General features: G+C 42.2%; 2 protein-coding genes across 4 annotated transcripts in view; both read left to right on the top strand.

Moving 5' to 3' along the window:
• The first annotated feature begins 21 nt into the window (after positions 1-21).
• On the top strand, positions 22-1,330 carry Prosalpha2 (proteasome alpha2 subunit). The gene is made up of 3 exons (XM_034325334.2): positions 22-181; positions 506-838; positions 913-1,330. The coding sequence occupies exons 1-3, from the start codon at positions 141-143 to the stop codon at positions 1,241-1,243; spliced, it is 705 nt and encodes a 234-aa protein (XP_034181225.1). The 5' UTR covers positions 22-140; the 3' UTR covers positions 1,244-1,330.
• A 377-nt stretch (positions 1,331-1,707) lies between these two features.
• The window catches only part of msi (RNA-binding protein musashi), an 82,458-nt gene continuing 61,227 nt past the window's right edge, over positions 1,708-22,938 (top strand). For all 3 annotated transcript variants that reach the window (XM_034325686.2, XM_034325678.2, XM_034325684.2), the window contains exons 1-2: positions 1,708-1,946; positions 22,039-22,104. The gene's annotated coding sequence lies outside the window, so the exon portion shown is untranslated. The remainder of the gene's footprint in view (positions 1,947-22,038; positions 22,105-22,938) is intronic.

Here is a 22,938-nt window from a genome sequence, read left to right as displayed (position 1 = left end):
AAAGTTTACCACTTTTATAAAATTAAAAATATTCCTAAAACTGTTCGGTATATGGTTCATTTCAGTTTCATAAGTTGTCTAACCTTATAGCTAAATATTCACAGTATTTTAGTAACGGATATTGTTGCAAACTAATTGTCATGTCTTCGGAGCGTTATAGTTTTTCGTTAACTACTTTCAGGTAAATGTTGTTATGTTTTTATTAAGATATGTACTTTGGGAAAATTAAATTTTATATATCATGCTTCGTGTCATATAATTTTACGGATTCGGTTTTCGTAAACATAACCTAGCAATGCATTACTTGCATTAATTTACAAAACTTATTGTTAAACGCACGTTAACTAAGTAATCAAATTTTTTTACACAGTATTTTCTGTTTAAGACCTTATACAAAAGTTAATTTTATTTCATTTTCTCTGGGAAATGCATAAGCTTGATGGAAGTGCATAATGACTCGTCAAATATCTATGTACTATAATTGTCAATTTACTTTGTTAAATAGCCCATCTGGAAAGTTAGTGCAGATTGAATATGCTTTGGCTGCTGTTGCTGCTGGAGCAGCTAGTGTTGGCATCAAAGCCTCCAATGGAATTGTTCTTGCAACTGAAAACAAGCACAAATCTATATTATACGATGAACACAGTGTGAAGAAAGTAGAAAGCATCACAAAACATATTGGAATGATCTACAGTGGGATGGGTCCAGATTATAGATTATTAGTAAAACAGGCTCGTAAAATGGCACAACAGTACCAGCTTATTTATCAAGAGACAATACCAACTGCACAGCTGGTACAGCGAGTTGCAATGCTTATGCAGGAATACACACAATCTGGGTATGTATATTTAGTTTTGTTTTAATTGATCTAACATTTAATATAATTAACTTGTTATACAATTGAAATTACAGAGGAGTTAGACCCTTTGGAGTATCTTTACTAATTTGTGGCTGGGACAATGGAAAACCATGCTTATATCAATGCGACCCTTCCGGTGCATATTTCGCGTGGAAGGCTACTGCGATGGGTAAAAATTTTGTAAATGGCAAGGTATTCCTTGAAAAACGGTATAGCGAAGATTTGGAACTAGACGATGCTGTCCACACTGCCATTTTAACGCTAAAGGAAGGATTCGAGGGTCAAATGACTGCTGATAATATAGAAGTTGGTATTTGCGATCCAAACGGTTTCAGAAGATTGGATCCTTCCAACGTTAAGGACTACCTTGCTAATATTCCCTAATTTCAATTTATTTTTATATAATATTGCAGTGATCTTCAAACACTTTACGGCGAAAAAACTAGATTCTTACAATAAAACTTTTTGTTTAAAGTAACATTATTATCTCGTTATTTATTACATCCATTACATAGAATTATAATTACAAAATTAATTTCTGTATAATATTTGAATTTTCGTATACTTATGTTAATTCGCGCAGTTTAGAGAGGCCCTCTATTCTTCTAACTTCATAGTAATGACCATATACACGGTGAACAAAAATATACGAAGAGATGAAACGCATACGTCGCGACGAAGGTCAGAGAGTATACTGAATATACGCTCACTGGATATGTTGCTTGCGGCACGACGCGCATGCGCAGACGAGTCATGCGCAGACGAGTGACGCGCATACGAGTCATGCGCAGACGAGTGATGCGCAGAACGAACGGAACTCGTCATACGTCCGGTGGCGTCTTTCGTCGAACGAATCATAGTGGTTAGTTGATCTTACATCCGGTAGAGGGTACCACGGACATTAATGGCGGTTGGGCGCGATCGTGCGCGAACGCGAACACATTTTCGTAGTGAGTGCGCGGCCGGCCGGTTGGTTTGTTTCGCGTGTTTCATTGAACTGTCATTCTTTGGTGGTTATTAGTGTTAATAAAACTCAACCAGAACACGTGTTGGCCTCGTCGGGCTGCCTGTCAACGGATGTACCGAGGTAAGTGTATAGTTGACAGATTTTCAAATGTATTTCTATTTCGCGAGGTTCACGTTGATGCACACAGCAAACTAACTCCAACCGCGGTATCGATGTGCTGTTTTCGATGTTGCACTTATTTCCGATACCGAAAGTATTATCATCGAGATTCTATTCTTACATATGTCATTATTTTTGCATTATTATACTTTGAATCGGCAACGAAATATATTTCGAACAAAAGCCGCCTGTTGAGTGGCATAGGCACCTCGCGTTGTCGACTGTTTGTTTATGTCCGCCATAAGTTAGACTGGGACAAGAAGTATTTATTTATCGGATACATGTCCTCGTGGGTCAGGAAGGTCATTCTGACGTATAACATAAAACTATTCGTAATAAAAAAAGTTTTTTTTCGCGCATCAGTGAAAAGCGAGTATAATAATGCGTTACAATGGCGTCAAAAATGGCGGTCTTATGAAAGAATAGGTTATTGGTATTGCCACAAAGTAAACTCGTGAAATTAATTTCAAACGTCGGTAGAGGACATTACGAGACAATAAACGTTATATTTAACGATCAATCGATAGATTTGTTTCTCAAGACAAATTTTTAATCTCTTCTTGATAAATACTCATTCTGTCGCTTTTCTCTTTTTCCCACCCTTTCTTGCGATTCGTTTTCCCGGAGTCGGGGACGAACAATGCTGGATTTTAATATGACGCATCCGTAGCCACAGCCGCGGACGCGTTTTCATGACTAACGCCGGTTTTTCATTTACTGTTTCCACGTTGCTACTCGAAGATCTCCGCGGACAATCATAGCCGTGGAGAGGCAGCCGCGAGTCGAGGAAGGGGGTTGAGAGGGAAACAGAGAATCGCGAAGACGAAGGCTTCGACAAACCCGTTGCACGGTTTGCAATTTTAATGCCGGCATTACGAGAGGCCGGCCAGTCCTCCACCTTCCGCTCGGCGAAAGCGCTGAATTTACATTTCCGCTTTTGCGAGGAATCGCGAGCGTGCCGGTGTCGCTTATTAAAAATTCTAAAAAGCTATCGGACTTTCTCACGATCTATTGCTCTCGCTCTTATTTACCTTCCGTTTTCCCTTCGATCTGTTACCTTTGAGATTGGACACCTCCGGATAGCACTCCGTTTAACTGTTTCCATTTAACACGGTTCGCCCGTAACTTTAATTAATTTCGATTGCACTTTGAAGCAAAACAGAGTACAAAGCGAAGGGAGAGCGTACCGAATCGTAGCTTTCCTCTCTATCGAGCGTTACGATAGAATGATTTGTTTGGATGTTACGATGAAGATGTAATTCGCTTTCCAAACGAAGTACTAACGAGTCCCGCGTCTTCGCGTTTTGTTTCCAAAAACGCGACGCATCTGTCGCGTCTCTCGACTAATTGTAAGTCTAATTACAACGGGCATTTACCTTCGTACCCTTCATTTTATTTCTTCTTTATCAGACCCACCGGGTGGACTTAACGCGCGCAACAACGCGATGCTAAGGGGTGAAATTACACGCTGGCTAATTGCACGTTAGATACGCGCGATGCTATTTCCTTGGTCGAGCTACGTGCTCGGGTTATTATTAACACCTTCGAACAAGTGTAACGTTCAACCTGATCGCGACTGTTATTTTTTCTTTTCCTTTAGCTTTCGTGTTCGTTAGTCGTTAAGCTTTCAAAGATTAGCATAAACTTGTCGACTCTTCGACGCTAGTAGATATTTGCAGCTATAAGCTCGAGCCACATTACCGAAGCGAATCCATCTAGTGGAGCAACTTCTTAAACTATGTCAATGCTGTTCGTGTCCGAGAAGCTTCGGCTTAAATGATCGTGCGGTTAGTTCGATAACGATCGTTCCAACTCCTCTCGTTACTGTTATAGTCCGCGATATCAGGTATTCGCTGTTTATTTGACACGCGGCTACTATCGAATATCGAATAAACGCACACGCGGGAGGCTGTTATCAATACGGGTATCGAAACGGAACATTAAATTACCGCGAGGATCGTTTAAAATAAATGAAAAAAAAAAAAAGAAAAAATTGTGAGTCATTTAGCGAGAAAGATTCGGAAGTTTTTCCGGCGTGTCGTTAGACGGAAACGAAAGAGTTTTCGGTTCATCGAGTCAATCTCGGGTTGCCTCCTATCTCTAGTCCCCTTAATCGTTTATCCCCGCAAAAAAGGCGCAAAGTCACGGCAAGCCATCTGTTGTACGCTAGCTTTTGAGAAAGGAAGGAAGGAAGGGCGTAAGACAAGCAATTTAGCCAGACATTTTCTCGCCAGCGTCTCGCTTACTCTCGGTCATCGGACATGTCCTTTACTTTTCTTCGCCTTGTCGTATCCTGAGAGACGTTGGCGAAATGAATAGCACTTGCTACGAAAGAACACTTTCATACGTTTTTGCTTTCGATACCATATCTCGGGGATTATTTTAGTAATGAACGAAATCGTTTCATCTCCCTTGGTTTCGTTAGACACAGCTCTAAGAATGAATCATTGGCGTGGCAGGGGTTGTTACGGTGGAAGTACCCTTGAAAAGCGATTAATATTATAGTTACCTAAGCGTCAGCGTTCGAACGCGATCCTTGCGGTGGTTCGATTGGGTGGCCGGTGGTCCATATATTTTCGACGAAGCCGCTGGCAGCGAAATATAATAGATAGAAGATGTCCTTCTTCGTTGCAAACGCGGCTCGTCGCGATGTCTTTGTCTGTTCGACGAGAAACGGCATCCGGCCGAGCGATCAAAGCTTCCAGAAGCCCGACCAGCCTCGAATGACGTCGATCGCTTCGGTTTCCCGTCGTCGCAAGCTTCGATGAGCAGCTTTTTTCATCCCGTCCCTGCACGAGCCACCCTGTTAAAGCTCGTTTTCCCTTTTCACCGTGTGGCAGAGCTGATCCTCCCTTTCTAGCCACGGATAAAATTAGATCGTTGCCCGATCTATCTTCTCCCGCCATTTTTCTAGTACTAGAGCCTTTGCTGGTAACACTGCTCGAATTCCTTTTTCGAATCAAAATGAACTAATTTCAGTTGGATACGCGCGGTTCGATACGTTTTACCGGTAGTCAGTCACGTTAGCAAGGAATCCCTTTTCCAGTTTCAAGACGTCTTTGTGCTTGCTCTGGGAAACATAACTCTGTCCGGGAATACAATGAGTGGTGAGCATCGTGGAATGTAATTAAGCCAGAGTTACTGACGGAACAGGACTGATGTCAAATTATGGGCTAGTCTCGCCCTCTCTTTCCCTCTTGCCACGGTTCGTCATACTGATTTATTTCCTGCCAACCAATAGCTTCCGTCCTTTTGCGGCCCGCATTCCATCCTTTCGCGTTCGATATTTCAACGGAATAGGAATTTCAAAGGTTTATCTTAATATTTTTCTTCTTGTTTTCTGAATAATTCTAGATCGTAGGTAAACAAGGGCGTACAACGAATACGTAAGAATTAGATTTCTCTGCTGAAACCCGTTCAGACGAGTTTGTTAGCAAATCTAACTAATACCGAAACCGTACCGTAACCGACCTGCAATCGATACTATCGTTGCTGCAACGTTATTTCATACCACCTTAATAGCCGCTACCACGTGTCGAGTTATTCTTGGAAAACGAACGCAGTGCATCGTTTCAGAAGGAAAACACACACACCAGCTTTGAGATCTAGGTTTCTCGCGAATCCGAGTCTCGGTCAACGCGATAAGAACGAACGCGACAAATGAAAAACGAAACGATGAAAAATGCGTTCGAATTACGATAAAGTTATAAAATCGTCCCCGAGTTTCCATCCGCAGCAATTTACTCATTTTTCTCGTCGATACATTTCCATTTTTAGAAATGCATTACCGTTTACCATTGAGAAACGAGAAGCTTTTTTTAATTATGGAGGTAAAATTGCTTGATAATTTGATTTGATTTTCATTCTGCTCTATTATCCATAGAATGCTTTGCTATTGTTCCATTCTTTTTTTTATTGTTCCTTCGAACAAATCCTTTCCGATTCGAAATCTTTCGTTTTCCATAACGGAGCAGTAAAATTCCCCTCGTTTCGTCGTGGCTCGCGGTCGATTGTTCGGTCCAGGTTTGATGTAAACGGCGGCAAAAAGTCGTGCTTTTAATTGCACCCTCTCCCCGCCGGTTCCTGAATTATAGCAGTTTCACTGGAAAGTTCTGAAACAACGTGCCGTTCGTTGGAGTATGTGTTCCCGGTGTTCATATATGAACGAATAGGCAGAGCCAGTTCCGGATTTCGGCGGGGGCGCGATTCAGCCGACACGGCAGAGAGGACTATTGCCAAAGTTTTGAGATATAGGAATACTTGTTTTTGCAAAAGCCAGACCGAATCTGCCGACCGAGGCTAAGCCTCACGGTTGTTTCCCCAAAATTCGAAGCAAATGCACTTGTAATTCGTTCCGCGAATCTCTAAACATTCCGACACGAATTCAAACGGTTCGATCCCGAAATCGAAACGATAATCGCGATTTTACGCAAAGTTTTCTCGAGTTCCGACCAGTTTTTCGAATAATTCATTACAAGTTGTTTCCACGTGAAATATTTCCTCCTCCCGGATCGGGGTGTCTTGGCTTTTCTCTCCGACTCCGTCTAATTGATAACGGACATAAAATTATCGATTGAGAAAGCTGGTAGACCTGCGCAGAGAATGGTACATTCCTGAAAATAGTGGGGCAGAGAAACACTGGTTATTGCAACTATCTTTATCAAAGTTTCAAAATCATTTCCATCGTGTCTTCGCGAATTTGCACGCCTTAATCCACCATCGAAACTAACAGAAGAGAGAAACTTGTATCCGTATCGTATCGTCGGACGTTTAAAAAATGAAAGAGATATTTGTTAACTTCGTGGAAAGTATTAACAAAACGTTAAAGGTACTCTGTTTCTATTAGCGGCTTGTATTTCGTTCAAAGTTTCGAAACGACTCGCTTCGTATCAAACAAGAATTTATACGCGACACCCGTATTATTTGTAACGCAAAATGTACTGGCACTCTGGAAGTTGGAAACTGTGAGTTATGACACTTGCCCCGTTCCTCGAAAGACTTATGGTGGCTGATAAATTTATTAAAGTTCGAAATAACGAGCCAGTTGGTCACGGTTATGCACTTGGGCAAATATCATCTCGCATAATCATTCGAGAAAGAAAAAGTTAGGACGAATTTAACGGTATACAAGCGTGTGATAAGGATGAGAAACGACTTTGGTGGTAGTCGATTTCATGGAAAATAGGTACAACATTCTTCGCTGTTCTTGGAAAGCTAATAAATAAAGATGCTCGCGGTAGGATCGAGTTTATCGGCAGATATCGATGATAGGCGAGTTTGTACGGGGGTTTCACGGGGGATGTTGGGCTGCGGTTAGCCCCGTGCATCCTGCGGCATCGCTCCATTATCTCCTTTCCTCCCTCTGTACACCGTATGGCAAGAGGTTCGCGTAGCAGCGATTAGTTAGCCACTTTATCGTTTAAAGCCGATCGCGATCCACCGGGTGAAAGGTCGACGATGCTAAGGCGAACCTTTCAGTAACTGGATGCCGTCGTTAGAACCACCGGTTGCCAGCATCTCTGCTTTCCTCTGCCGCGTTCAGAGATCGCTCTTTGAATGCTTTCCAGCCTTTAATGCGGCCTGTTCGCTCGCTCGCTCGCTGACACCAAATATCCAGCCACCGGCTTACCATCAGGATTATCTTGCCCGCCTCTACATCATCCTGCATCCTCGATTAAGCCAATTAATTACTTCGCTGAACAGGCTTCCGTATCGATTGCCCGTCTCAATAGCCCTCGCCTGACAACTTCTTCCTCGACGCCGCGAAAAGTTATCATTCTCAGAAGAGTTGTTCATATTTCTCTCTCGAATTCCTAGAACCTCAACTCTCTCGATTTTCGTTGACGGTCGTTTAAAAAGAAAAATCGTGTGAAGCCACCTTACGTGTTCGACGTAGCAAACGCGACGGACCAGGTTGCTCTCGTAGACAACGGATCTCTGAATTCAGACTGCCGTCAGAAATGGGGGTTTCAAGCTCGAATAAAACAATGGAGATTCGAGACGAAGACAATGCGGGCTGTTTCACTGGCGCATCAGCGAAGGTGTTCCCACAGAATTCTGTTCATCTACGTGTATCTAAGATGGCTGTAGCCTTCTCTCGTGTTCCTGCTCGCTTTGCTTCCCTTGTCTTCGGTTACTATTGTGCGAGAATTTATTCGAGCAGCGACGAAAATTTCGCGAACTATCTAAAACGGTCCGAGTTTAATTCTGTCGCGATTGAATTTGATATCGTCGCAAACAATTGTCGTTGGGGGGGCGGTTGTCGGTCTGCGAGGGAAAAAGGCGAGGAAGAAAGGGATTCAATCGAGGGGATACAATTTGCAGGCGTGTCCGATCGTCGCACTCACCGTTCGATCATTCTTTATAGGGTCGCTCCGGTTCGACCCTCGTAATTGACCAAAGTTTCTACCTTCTTCACGCCTCTACCACCACCGACAAGATTAATTCTCCCAAGGCTCAAGGTTCTTGTCTATGGCCGGATTGTCGATGAGTGCAGCTCCTCTTTTTTTATATCATCTCCTTCAGACTTACCGAAATCGAACAACAGCTCGAAAAAGCGAGTCCATTAACTTATTATGTGATCGAGGCGAAAAATTTCTTGGCAAGTAACGAGCCGTCGCGTCGCTGGTAGGATTCCAAGTTACGATGAAAGGAGGAAAATAATTTTCACGAGAGCATCGCGCCTCGTGGAAATTTAAACACCATCAGTTTAATTAATGCAGGCCTTTCTAATTGCGCGACGCGAATCGAGCTTTATCGATCTTTGGAAATGTGTCGTTAACGTCGATGCTTATTACAAATCGTAATAGTCGTATCTTTCGAGAAAGAAAATTGTATCGGAAAGAAAAAGCGCGAGCTGGAAATATGGCGAATCCTTTGGCTTTTCGCGTATCCTCGATAGTCGGCCATTCGTGCTTTCGTTTTTTTGCATCGGATTCTCGAGGGTACGAAAGGATCTACCGGGATCGATAGGTGGATCCTCGTGGAACCGTGAGTTACGATCCTTCTGCTGCGGCTCGAGTGTACTTGGTCGTTATTTCGGTGCTCGTGATGAAAACACATCCATGGACACGTTTCTAGGAGTAACGCGAGTAACTGTTGAACTTACAGCCCCGGCGAATAGAAATCGTGAGTAGGTAACGTTAATTCGTTCTAGTGGATTTTTAATTAAAGCCGCTCGTAATTGCTAGCCGCTTCAAGATATTCCGCAGAGACTTTGCGGCCTTCCGAAACACTTTAGCGGTCGAGAACGAAATGGAAATGAAATTTTAATAATCCTTCGTCGGGAATCGACCGGAGTGCAGCGACACGGATTTTCCGACTGAACTAGAGAAATTAGGATACACGGTGATTCTCGTGAAACAAGCGGATAACACGGTTGGACCGATTCTTTTTCTAGATCCACGGTGAATCATTCATGCCACTGGAAAGAAAAGTTTTCCACTTTGTATTCGGCTCGCGAACACTTCGTACACTTACCGCTGGAATATTATGCTGCTCGATTGTTTTCTTTAGAAGATGAAACCAAGTTTCCCGAGCATTTACGCGGTGTACCCAGGTGTGCTTGTTCGCTACTTTCGTGGAGTCTCTTTAAGCCTCGTAAATTACAAATTGCCAAGTTCTTCTGCCGATAACGTTTACCTACTCTCCGTTTTCATTTTTAATCCAGTGAAAAAAATGTCTAACCCAAATATTTCCTTGAAGCGTTTTTATCAAGTCAGAACTGGTCAGTTGGAACCGGAACGTTTAATTAAAGTTACGTTTACGTTTAAAGTAACGATAAGTGGTTTGCTGTCACGATGTTCGCGTAGCACGCAATCTCCGTGGTTGGTTACATCGGTAGCGGTAGTTTAAATAAACACATCGATGTTTTAACGTCGTTAGTTATCAGTTGGCGAACGTGGACGTACACGCAAAGACGAGTAGGATGTTTGTTGGGACGCGAATTATGATCGTATCATGGTTAACGAGTCCCGACACGCGCCCCAAATAATCAGATTATTTTCTATACAGTCACTTAACTCGATTATTTTAACACGACCAGGCACGGTGCTGTATTACGCTTGTTGGTAACCAGTGACGGTCAAAATACGCGCTTCACTGAAACAGGCGTTGACGAAACGACCGGCCTAAAAATGCCAGTGAAATTCTCCTCTTGCCTGTAAAACGGTGCAATATTTTCACTGGTAACCTTCCATTTCCATTATTAACAAATTAACACGAATCACGAAATTAATTTAATTTTATCTCGATGAAGTATTTAAAGCTTCATTTTGACTCTGGATAAATATATTCGAAGCTTTATCCCAACGATAAAGTAAAAGTTTATTGTTGAAAATCTTGGAAAAACGATTTTCCAGAGCCCGCCAGTGATATTTTTCCCCCTGTGCGCTGAATTGCCGATATTTTTCATCAGATTTGCGTTAAATGCCGTGACGCGATTAAAATTTGTTATCGTCGTATCTGAAACACCTTTAAAGAGCCTCTAAACCTTTTAACGGAGGGGCGAGATCGTGTGCCGAAGGGCGGATATTTTATAATTAACGTAATAATTTATCGGGCTACCGGGCGCAAGAGCAGCGCGACTTACTTTCATAAAAATTCCGGAGCCAATGGAAAAATAACTAAAAAAGAGGGAGAACGACGGTGGAGCGTTAGAAAAGCGTGGGAAAAAAAAAATATGATGTTATTAAAAGTAACGTGACACTGGTGGTGCATGCACGCATATTCATGCATGAATTCTTTTCTTCTCGTAACACGCGAAATCGAATGTAATAGTTATTTTATAATACCTTTTGAATATCGATGGCTAATTGTTTGGCTGCAATTTGTTATCCGTGCTCCTGATTGCGACGCACCGTAATATCGTCTGTGATTCCGTATTGAAATCGATGTAAACAAGGCTGACGCAGGTGTTGATTCGAGTCGAGTCTGTGGAAGACTAGTACGCGAATGCGAAAAACAAAGTCTATCCAGGATTTATAAACACTCGAATTATGGGCGAGCGCCGGCAATCGTGTCGAAACGCGACTGTATGTTTATTAGTTCTTCATCCTTCCTCGAGTGAACACACGAGCAGAATGTCGAATAAACGAAGTCCTTCCAACCTGATCGATACTTCTTTAAAAATACAAGGTATTTTTAAGAACTTATATATCAAACTGTACGATAAGTCATTGTAGCCTGAAAAGTCATTTTTTTAAAAAGAATTTCAATTAGATAAATTATTCTGTACGGTTGACCGAATATCGATTCTCTCGCGGTTTTTCACCCGGTTATACGCGAACGCGAATGGAAGATTAGTGGGTGTATAAAAATGTCCACGTTAATGCTCTTCTCGATGGTCTCTGCTGTCATATCAAACGCAGGATCTATCAATTTTCCACGTCCGTTTACAGTATATTAAATAAATATATATCGTTAAACGGGGAAAATTAAAAGTTTTTCCTCTGTCAAATCACTGTCTTTTATATTTACTTCTATCGAAGCGATATTTCATCGTAATATTATATTTTATATTTAACCGGTAAGAGAGGGTAGTAACCGCAACACGGTGACGAGGCTTTGATAATAATTTTTAATCTCGATAGCTGGTCGATAGGAAAGGTGAAAAAAGGAGCAGAGCCGGTGGTAAATTGAAAAACAATATTGATCGTGGACGATCGTCGGCCAAGATGGTGGCATTTGTTTATATAATACGAAGCGCTCTCCTTTACGATCGTCGTTGATGACAACGAAAGGGGGTGAAATTGAACTTTACGAGGCTGGTGGATAGAGATATTTCTGTTTGAAAAATAAAACGAAAGCCGTGCTATTCATTGTACAAAGATAATAAAGTAATTAGAATCAGGGGGTAGTAAAAGTATTCGCGCAAGTTTAGGTTTGTTTAAGGGTGTTCTGCAGAGAATGGCCGGTACTCGAATGGCTGGCATTAATATTTCCGCATAATACGCCTATCCGGGATATATGACAAACGATTTCTGCGTGCGAACTGTTGGTGAAGTTTATCGCCGCCCTTTTCGTGTCCGACGTCGCTCGATGACAAAAAAACTAGCGGAAAGTGAATTTACGAGCGATCGGGACCCTCTATTCCCAAGGACTAGCTCTCTGCCGTTGTCACTATCCTTTCGTCCTTCCTTCCTTCCTTCCTTCTCATTTATTTCCACGAGAATAGGTCGAACTTTCGATTGTACCGACTAGTTATCTCGAACGTTGACAATTAACTCGAAGGGCATTTCGAAAAAGATATCGTATCAGAGTTGTCGATTTCAACAAATTGCTTCGGTTTAATTAATGAAAAGGATATCGGAAGAAACGTCGGTGTTGCGATGCTTGGTCGCAACGCCGAGAAGGATTTCCTCGTTTCCCATCGGTTTCTGAGGCTTCCGCAAGCCCGCTTGAAGTTTAGTAAATCCAAGATACAATAGGCTGTGCAGTTTAATCCAGCTCATGACTAATCCAGCCGGGAAACTTGGCTACGGACGAAACTTCATCTTCTCCGCTTGGAAAGATGAATGAACGAATGCTAGGGATCGTGTTTAAACTCCGAGTGTTCTTACTATGTTTCCAGAGGCACCTTATATTCTTCCGCTTAACTATTCCTCGAAGCTTGCATTCATTCAACGATATTACGTTTTCGATGAATCTTTAATCGCTACCCGAAGAAATCCTTTGTTTTTCAAGTTGTAAACAATGTAACTCGAGGTTCAATGGTAGCAAAATGAAAGAAAAAAAAAGAAGGAAAGGGAGGATGGTACGTTTAATCGTGTCTTTTGTTAGCGAATTTTCCCAGCCACTCAACGTATCCAGGTAATTTGAGCAATTAGGTAATTGCTACTTTTAGGTAATTGTGTCCCAAGGAAATTTTGAACGACTCAACTAGAGCGAGTTGCTTCGGTATCCATTAGAGGCATTTTATGAAATTTTTATTCGCGTTTCACGAAGACTAGAAAAGATTAGAAAACGTAGGTGGAATCACGACGCAGTGAATTCAGCAGTGAGCTGACGCACACGTTCTTCCATCCTTAACGCTGAAGGGTCCTCGAGTTCCCGTGAAAATAACGCGATAGTGGCAGAAATGCTGAGCCCTAGTTCCTTTGAGTGGCAACCGCATTTTAGGGGGTCTAAAGTACTCGAGGATCCCGAAGGGTTCTTCCGCACCCTCGTCCTCCGCGTTTTCTATCGCGGCTCGGAAGAATGAAATCCTCACGGAGGACAGATTGTCGCGAGAAGCTGCGGATAATGAAATCAACCGATTGGTGGTCGACCAAGAAACGATACGTGCAGGAATTACTCTCAGCTTCTATTCACTTGTTGCGACTCTTGCCAAGCAGTGATTTTTATTTTAATCAATCTTTTTCTAAAACCGGGACACTTATTACCGGTAGTTATTAGTCGGGACAGTTTGGCTTGCGGAAAGCAAGAAGCTGACACAATGTGACAGAAGGGGGAAAAAAAGTAGGGAAAAGAGGTTGAGAGTAGATTTTTATTACGATTATCAGCTCGCGTCGGTTTCTTTCGTCCGGTAACAAAGCCGAACAAATTTTACGGCTTCGTTGTTGTCGAGAGCAGCTCACATTGTTGGCTTCTGCTTTCAACGACATGAACGTAACGATCGAACGTTCCTAATCATCGAGCACTTTGGTAAGCTCTCGAGTTGGCGAGTGCAAGCACTAGGCGATGCGCTAGGCAAACCTTTGCATAGGACAGAGTAGGAAAGGGCTGGTTCCGGTAGGAGGAGAGAAAGAGAAAGAGAAGGAGATAAAGGGTGCAGCGGAGAGGAAGGGCCCGTACCAAATGCGCCAGTATGTGTAAACTACCATTCGATCAAACAATTCTGCACAATGGACGCAGACACTTGTCCTACGTATCTGGCTCGTGCATAATTCCTTTGGCAGTCACCCCTGTTTGCTGACTTTGTCAGCCATTCCTTAAGCTGACTGCAGACTTTCCGATCCCTCAAACTCGTTCGCTCTTTGTCGTCGGTTTAGCGTTGGCCTCAATTTCTTTCTCTCTCGACGCTATTTCCCTCGATACACGACCAGCGAATTCTTCGAATATCCGCGATGTCCGATTTATCAAAATTTCTTCCCGACCGGGGCTGGAATCGTCCGAGCGAAAGAAACGCCGGTCTTTCAATTAAACCTCGACGACTTAACCGAGCAATTTCGCTCACGCGGAATCTTGGTCGTCGGAAAGTTTAATGAACGCCGTGTTTCCATAAAATTCAAGGGGACACGATCTCGTTGCTGCGCTCTTCTACGTCGTACAGTTAATCAAGCTCCGGGTCATACAGCCCGCACGAAACGTACGTTCGCTTTTGCATTCAACATCGTGCGGTGTCTTTTCAGGGTTGAAATTTTCACAGAGGGAAACCCCTGAATCGGGGACAACTTCCTTTATACCGTGACTGAACGTGTCGCGGGAAATGTTTTAAACGTCGAGTATTAATTAAACATATCCCGAAAAGGGGACACTTGATTCTTTGGCATGGTGTTCCGACGACTTTCCAAACGACTGCCGTTAGCGAATTAATCCCTCGTTGTATCCGTCGGTTTCACTCGATTATTTATCAATGGCGCTGAAACGACGCGCCGTAAATCGGTATATAATGCGACGGCTGTTTCGGCGCAAAGAAAACGCGGCCGGTTATCTTTCCGCGTGAACAAGCTCAGGGAAAAGCGAGAGCTAGGAAAAGGGAGGAAGGATCGCCACTTAGGCTAACGAGAATATAATCGATGATATACTACCGCGTGGCTTAATCACGCGCGAAGATAAAACCGTCCTCTTTATCTCTCGTCCATGTTGAATCTAACCCTCGCGTCATCCTCCCTTTTCTTCTTCTTTTCTTCGCGAAAGGGCGGAACGCTCATTATACGTCGGCGGACATGGAAGGATTTCATTACGACGGCTCGGAAGACTTTTTCACGAGGTTCAGACAGATATTTTGCGCGCGGAATTTTGAGAGGATGGAATAAGCTGACGGAAGGTGCTCCGAACTTGAATAGGTTCGTTATTCTGTTCTCAGACGGTACTATCGAGAAATTTTCCGTTAAAACGATCGAACTTTAATAAACTGTGTTTCTACACAGGCAAGTATTCTGCAAATTCCTTTATATCTGGCAGGAGATTTTATAACGTGTAACGATAAGAGACATTAAACCGAGACGTTGCCAAGTATCGCTTTTATGAGAATTCTTTTAACACGTTGCTTGTCGGATCGTCTATAAACTGTGGGTCTCGTAAAAGTACATTCGTGCATAAATTTCGGCTTCGTAGACGATTTTTACGACTGATTTTAGGAAGCTTTTCAATACGGGATATAGTCTCGGCATTTTCCTTCTTCACCGTTTTCCTCATTGTCTGCGAGTAATACTTCCGGTGCAGCGGTGCTTGTTTGCACTTCGTGAGCTTCGTCGGGGGGTAGTTTCTCGGCTTGTGAACCTTACTCGAAGATTAGGCACGATCTCTGCTTTCGTGGTTCAATCTCCGAGTAACGAGAATCGAGCTTTTTACCCGAGAAACCACGGAAACGATATCGTCTCCCTGTTAAGCTTGAAAACACTGTTACCCTTACTTTCACTTTTAATTCATGCAATTAAATTTCGAATATTTAATAAGCTGCTTGATTTCCGATTACTTTCGAGCGATCAAAACATTATTCACCGCAGATTGTGGATCAGAATTTCAAATAGAGTATCTCGACTAGATTGCCGGCTAGTTCTATTCGATTCACCTAGTTTTCCCCGACGAAACACCGACTGACATCCACACGTCTCTGCATACTCATTCTGCCGGTAATTCACAGGCTATCTACTTGCTGCGGGATCTATTAGGTATTAGGTAGCCAAGTGGATATAGGCATTGCCTGATTATGGATTACCTTCCTGTCGGATGACATTCACTGGCAGAGATAACTGCAAGTAGATATGTGCTCATGTAATATCTATGGGGAAGTGGAGTGTAGTCGACGTTGTGTGCCACGATTGCTCGCTAGCGACAGCTTCGAACCGCCTCTGTGCTTTCTTTTCTCATCAATTCAACTATTTCCTGCATAGTACCATCGCTACGATTGTAAATTACCTCGATAATTACCTATTGATCTTACGTGATATGTTTTATAAAAATTACAGAGATAAAGCAGGAATCATGATTAAAAAAAAAAATGGTACTTTTTATTAAAATTACGATCACGATTCTAAATGCATCGGGTTGTTACTTGTGTAACGGATCATCGGTTTACGCGAATCGATAACATGTTAATGTTCGTGTCATTTGAATTGAAGTGCAAAGGTTGTGTAAATACTTCGCTAATCAACATTATGCTCGACAGATTGGCTCTGATTTTGCACGCGACGCGTTAGCGATTGTTTCGCGCGATAATTGTATTGATATACCGGCTTCAATTCGTGTATCGATTATTTTGGAACAATGATACATGCGCTACCGACACGATCAGCAAATATTCAGTTTGGGAAATTGTTATTCGCATAGCTTTTGTTAATTTACTGCAGTGTATTTAATACTTTATGCGGTACGTTAAAATCTTGGAATATTCGTAAGTTCGTTCTGTAATTAAAATAGATGAAAATTCGAAAGGAATTTCTCGAGTCTAACGACACGCTCGCATATTTCCCAGGAAAATCATTTTCCATTGAATTTGATAAAAGCTTCGCGTCGAAAAATCTGTCCGAAAATGCATCAAACTGTTCGAACGAGTTTAAAACGCGTTCCCTCTTCAGCCCGCGTACGAACCGTGCGCACGTTCTTAATTAAACCGTGCGAGCGAAATCGATACGCGCTTAAAAAGACTTCCATGCTTTTTTTCTCTCACGTTGAATAATCGGTGGCATTCTTTTTTAATTCAATTACATCGTTCGCGTGCACGATAACGAACCATATTAAAAAAAAAAAAAAAAAAACAGGAAAAAAGGAACTGAATAATTCAGAACCAACGTTACGTTCTCTAGTCTTGCCTCGTTTTTAACGTTTTACGTTGAAATTGTTAAAAGTGTTTCATCGGCCTCCTTGCATTTTTCGAGGTATCAAGCTTCAGAAAAGAAAAACACAGGAAAAGTTTTGAAATTGATGTTCGAAGACTAAGAAAGTTGACCGCGTAATTGTGGATTTTTCTACTTAGTGGTAAGAGTCAAGCTAGAGTCAGACGGAGAGTTTGAAAGGATCGCGAAAGCTTTCATTTTCGAATTTTCCCAATACCGGGCCAACAAATCCGTCGATAAACGTTTTCTTAGGATTTAGTGACACGAAAAACTGGCTACCTTCTGTAGTTCGGCAACGATTTTCACGTGATCAGACTCGATACGTTCGGGTATCGAGTTAATCAGCCATGCGACCAGCCGTCTCGAACAGTTGTGATTTTTTCTCCCTTTTTCTTTTTTTTTCGACATTATCGAACGGCTTATGAGGCGAAGAAGAAAAGCATTGCCAAGAAGCTCTAGTATCGAGGAAAAGATCGCCGGTCTGCCGTTGACTTCGCGAATAGAAATACGGGTCAACGGGTATTTCGTAGCGAAACGATGCTTTGGTCATTTTTAGACGCTAACACGAGTGAAAACATGGACGAATTGCGCGAATTTTTCTCAGTTTTCGTCGATTCTTCGCTACAAATAATTAATTCCAATTCCAGACGATTAGAAATCAATCGGGAAGAGGTGTTTGCGAAGTTTCATCAAAGGGTTTCAATTAATCTGATTAAATATTGAACGTTCCCTGCTAGTAGAATAGAGGTGAAACTTATTTTTTGGAAAGCTACGTTTAACTACGGTCGTGTGAGAGCCGCAGGTGTTCGTTTCAACGAAATGGACCGTACTTCACGACTTATATCAACTTCCGCAAGCGAACCATTCGCGAGTTTCTGGAACTTTTCGCTAGATTAATTTTCAGACGTTTCGGTCAACGTAACTTCTTTTCGATATTAGAATAAAAATTATGTTTTCGTATCGCGTTATCATTCCCGTCGCTGTTTTTTAGCTGGTAAACTCGAGAAACCGATGGTGAAGTTTCTTTTTACCAGTTCGATAAGCCGAGAGGCTACGCTCCCCGTATTTCTTCGTTTTTTCACGCTGAGGGAAGCACGACTTTTTTCCACGAGGATGATTTTTCGTGGTAGGCGAATTACACGCCTGTCGGGCGCAGCACTGACTCGCCAGAGACTTGTCGCTTAATACAGAAACGACGAAATCGAGCGTGATAATCCAATTGTATCATTCCGCCATAATTGAAGCAACGCCATCTTTCCCTTGACGCTCGTTCTCTTCTGTATAAAGGAAATCGTTCAAGACAATTCGATTCTTGTCTCTTGCGATTCGATTTTGCCATCGAAGCTGGAACTTAGAATCCTGTACTTTTGTAGATACCAAAAATTTGTCCGAAACCGTACTTGGATCCTAAACCCGCGGTCTCGCACGAGACTCGGCATACAGGAGCTAAAAGTATTAGTTTTCATGAAAAATAAGTCGGTTTTAAAATTCCAAGTCTCTTACCGTCTTTACTTCAGCTTTTAAGAATGATCTTTCTTTTTTAAAGAGAAATGTAAGATTGGGAATGAGGGGTTGCATTACGAGATTAAAGATGTCTAAAGGAGACAATTTTTTAAGATAACGGTGTGGTCTGTGTGCATTACCGAGATCTTGGTTTTTCTCGTGTTTCTTGCCTCATTCTAAGATTGAAACGACACGGTGCTTTGGCTGTAAAGTTGTTTGAGTTGAAAACAAAGAGCAGACGACGAATAAATATAAACCGCGACAGTTTCATCGACGCGAAAGAGATGGAGTAAATTCTTTTATATTCAAAAACAATTCTCATCCCGACGTATCAATAACATATTTTTTTCAAAATATGTGGATTCAGACACGGAATAATACGCGATGTTTGATTTTGTCGATATTACGTTCCTATTGAGAGTAGATCGATAAAATACAAAAAGCTTCACGCGGTCTGCCGGTTATTACTTATGTCTGACGTTGCAGAATTTCTTCGATAATGAAAAATTTAATCGTTGGTCGTAATCAACCGCTCTTCGCTTATCCCTTTTGTTCCAAAAATCGTTGTAAACCCTTTTCATCGAGATGCTGCTTCGAATCCCAAGATTGTTATCTGTATCGAAAGATGAGTTATATTATTACACCATTTACATTTTTCATCAATTCAGCATTTTATTTAAAAAAAAAACAAAAAAAAAACCAAAAGGTACGATAGATTACTCCGCGAATTTAGATTCTAAAAATTCCAACGCTACGAGCTATTTGAAAAAAAAAAAAAAAAAAAAAAAAAATGAAACGAGCCCTTCGCAACGCAACCTATTTTTTCGTAGCGACGTTGTGTCTTTCCTCTTCTTTGTTGAGCAGCTGGCTATTCAAAAAATCGAAATGGGAGCGAGGAGTAATTAAGTTCGTTCTTGTATTGTGCTGCACGTACGCGTGCTATGAAACGGAAGAAAAATACCGCTGGGTAAATTTATTTTCGTTATTAATATTGAAATAGACCGGCTTCTAATGAACTAACCGGGTATCCATTATTCACTGACCCAAATGCGGCTAAGTATTGTTTACAAGAGCTCGCGTTACGTTTGCGAAAGAAGGATACGGTTGGCAAAGATCGATTCGTTTCTTTGATTATTATTATCGATGCAAGTTTACGCAATTTTTTCTGCACGATTTTGATCATTGGAAAGTTGCAATTATTTTACAAAGGGGCAACAACTCGACGTCACTTTGTTCTTTTTGATACCGCTATCCTCGCTGTGAACTGGTGGTGAACAGTACTTCAAAGACCACCTGCCAACCACTTCACTCAACGTAAGCTCTTTTTATGATGACGCAAACACCGCTTTGACCCATTGTAAACTATTTCGTAGCTTTCTGCCAGAGGATTCTTTATACAATAAAGCGGACCTTGCTGCTGGTACAATATTTCACCGAAATTTCATCGGTTAACATTTAACGTATAAAAATTTACGATAAATCCGATCTTTATTTTATTCTTTCGAAAACGTTTCAACAAAATTTTCAATAGAATAGTTGCGAACACGATGCTTTTTCCAAGTGAACAAACTTTCCTTTTCCCGGTTTCTTTTTATCCAATGATACACATGGTTCTCCTCTGTGCTTTCGTCCTGCTCCAGATAGATGCATGTTTATTGCTGCATTAGCGCGAGACCGCGCTCAGATAAAGCCAGCAGCCGGTAGGATTTCGTTGGTTTACTGGAGGATTTCGTATCTTCCCGCAAAATATCCTGCCCGGAGGATCTGCTCATCCTGTTTTCACATTACCGGAAACAGCCTAGCAACTGAAACTTGCACCATGGGGGGGCTAAGATGAGCTATCGTGGCCATCGAGGCTGAGTAATGCTATTCTCTTGATATTAATTGAAACGTTTCGAGTAAAACATTGGCCGTACGAAAATTGAAAGAAAATAATTGCAAGCTTTCGCGGCGTATTTTTCCTCACGAGTGAGTGCAAACCTGTCGAGGAAAAAAGGATAAGGTTGATGATTTGCCGTTGATCCGTTGATTTGCATGAAAGAGAAAAATACAAAAGGTGTCGACAATGCAGTTTGATGGGCATAGTTTCCAGGCCAAAGACTTTGTTAGCAGACAAAACAATGTGCGTGGTGGACGTAAATTGCAGAAACATAGGAACAAAACGAGCTTCGACCATCGTGGGTATATTAATCCGTAATGGCGGAACGATTAGTCAGGCTTCCCCACGTAGCCGCTGACACTCGCACGCGCAACCTGCACATGATTAATAATCATAGCTGACCGTCGTTATTGGCGCGGACGTTATCGTTATCTTCCGCCTATTTGCTCGCACTTTTGTCAAAAGACCATTTGTGACGGGAATGTCAGAAATTAATCTGCGCATTGAATGAAAAACGAGCGTGATCCCGAATATCGTTGAATTTTTTTATTTTATCGAGAAAAGCATTGAAAGTGATCAGGCAAATTGAGATAGCTCGAGGGAGGAAGAGACGAGTTTCTTTTCATTTTCGAAAAAAGACTGGTGTTTATATTGCGTGAAAGAATGACCACACGGTTGGAAGAGCATGTTTCGCGAGTTGGCTGCAACACAGCAGTAATATTCAGTGTGCAGCGACGACATGTGCGACGCATTTCTGCCGGGGGACAGCAGAAAGGGATGAATTATTCGTTGTCTCCTGCACTCTGCACCCCCCGACACTGACACCGCGTTGTCCTGTCTGCCGTGTCGACCCTCTGTCGCTGACACTGTCATCCATAACGTTCGCGAGCCTTCCCTGACGTACAAGCGCCGCTCTTTTTTCCCCGCCAAGGAAATATCACCGTTCTTGCCCTTTTGTAAAAAAAAAAAAAAAGAAAAAAGAAAGAGTGCGCGTTAAACCCTTGCAAGCCGGTTTTGTCGAAACTCTGAAAGCTTCTGCGAGAGAAAGCGTTTGGTAGACGTACTTTACACACTGATGAAGTGGGAGTTTGCTAAAAGGGTGGATTAAATGGTCCTTTGTTTTCAATTGAAACACGCATGCTTCCTTATGGATTCTACGACTACCATTCAACTTTTAATATAGGAACTAAATTAAACTTTTAAACGACATTTGTCGGATAAAATTATTTCCGACGATTGAATTTATCGTTAACTAAAAATATATCCGCGAACACAATACAGGCTCGAAGTGAAAGGGATCCTTTTGGGAAGGGAAAGCCGAGGGTAAAGGGCGAATCGAGCGACGAGTTTCGGGGATCCAGGAATATCTGAGCTCCGTGGCGCTAATTAATCGGCCCGTAAATTAGCAGGCAACAATGCTCGAAGCATCGTGCAACCACGGCGAATCACGGAATTGCCGGCACGCGTGGGAACGTAAGAATATGCGTGATCTATGCGGTATTCTGGCCACCCCTCGTTTCACCGATGAATTCGATCAACCGACCGCGAACGAGAACACCCTCGAATTCTTCGCCTTTTCGATTATCTATTCCGGGAGAATTATACTTAGCGTGCGAAGCGTCTATACGATAATTTCATATCCTTTTATCCATATAATTTTCTTCTATTTCAGATAAGCCAGAAGCGTTTCACGTGACTGTTTTTGTTTTCCTCCTGGTCGCCGATGTAATCATCCCTGGTAAGTTTTTACAAAAAACTTTCAACCCGACGTTTCGTTTTTAACTTCTAACCAAAAGTTAGGAGTACCGTGGAAAGTAGCATAGCATTTGCCGTGTTTACGTTTCCCGGCTAAATCCGAGAGAATAATTTTTTCCGAAAGTTTCGCCGGAAAATCGTGGCGGTTAGAAATTAAATGAAAGGCGAATCGTAACAAAACGCGCAACTGTAAATAAACCGAGGAACCAGAGTAATTTTCCACTTCGCTTAGAGAATACACAGCCACCCACTCCCCTCTCCCACCAAAAAAAAAAGAAAAAAATACTTTGAAAAGAAGAGACAGAGGAGAGGATGCTGTAGACACGCGCATCAACCGCGAGGAAAAAACCGGGCATATGCTTTTCATAAGATCTTCCGTCGCAGTTTTCGGTCCTTTTACAGTGTGTATCCTCTATGTATACCTGCAGCAACAGCCAGGTCATAAAAGGTCGCGAATTGAGTGCACCTGTTGCAACTTGCTACAGACAAGCTACACGTTAGCGACGTACAATGCGAAACAACGTTGAAACGTTGTTTAGAAAAACAGGACTCGCTCGTCTTGGAAATCCCGTTATGAAAATAAGTGTAAGCCTTTTTCTAAGATTTTTCCAAGCCAAGGGAAAATCGCTACAAAAGCGTTCATGGGAGTCCCCTGGGTACATTCATCCGTTTGATGTTCCATGGGGTGGTTTTTCGATTTATAAGTGCGTTTAGTCATCGAGCAGGCAGATAAGCCTTTTAGCGCGCAGGGAAATAGAAGAGAAACGTTTTGTCGGGAGCGAAAGCGACGTTATTGAGTGGAAGCGCGATAAGCGAG

This window comes from Osmia lignaria, chromosome 5, assembly GCF_051020975.1.
Source record: "Osmia lignaria lignaria isolate PbOS001 chromosome 5, iyOsmLign1, whole genome shotgun sequence".
In the NCBI taxonomy this organism is placed as follows: domain Eukaryota; kingdom Metazoa; phylum Arthropoda; class Insecta; order Hymenoptera; family Megachilidae; genus Osmia; species Osmia lignaria.
This window is presented reverse-complemented; position numbering and strand designations above follow the sequence as displayed.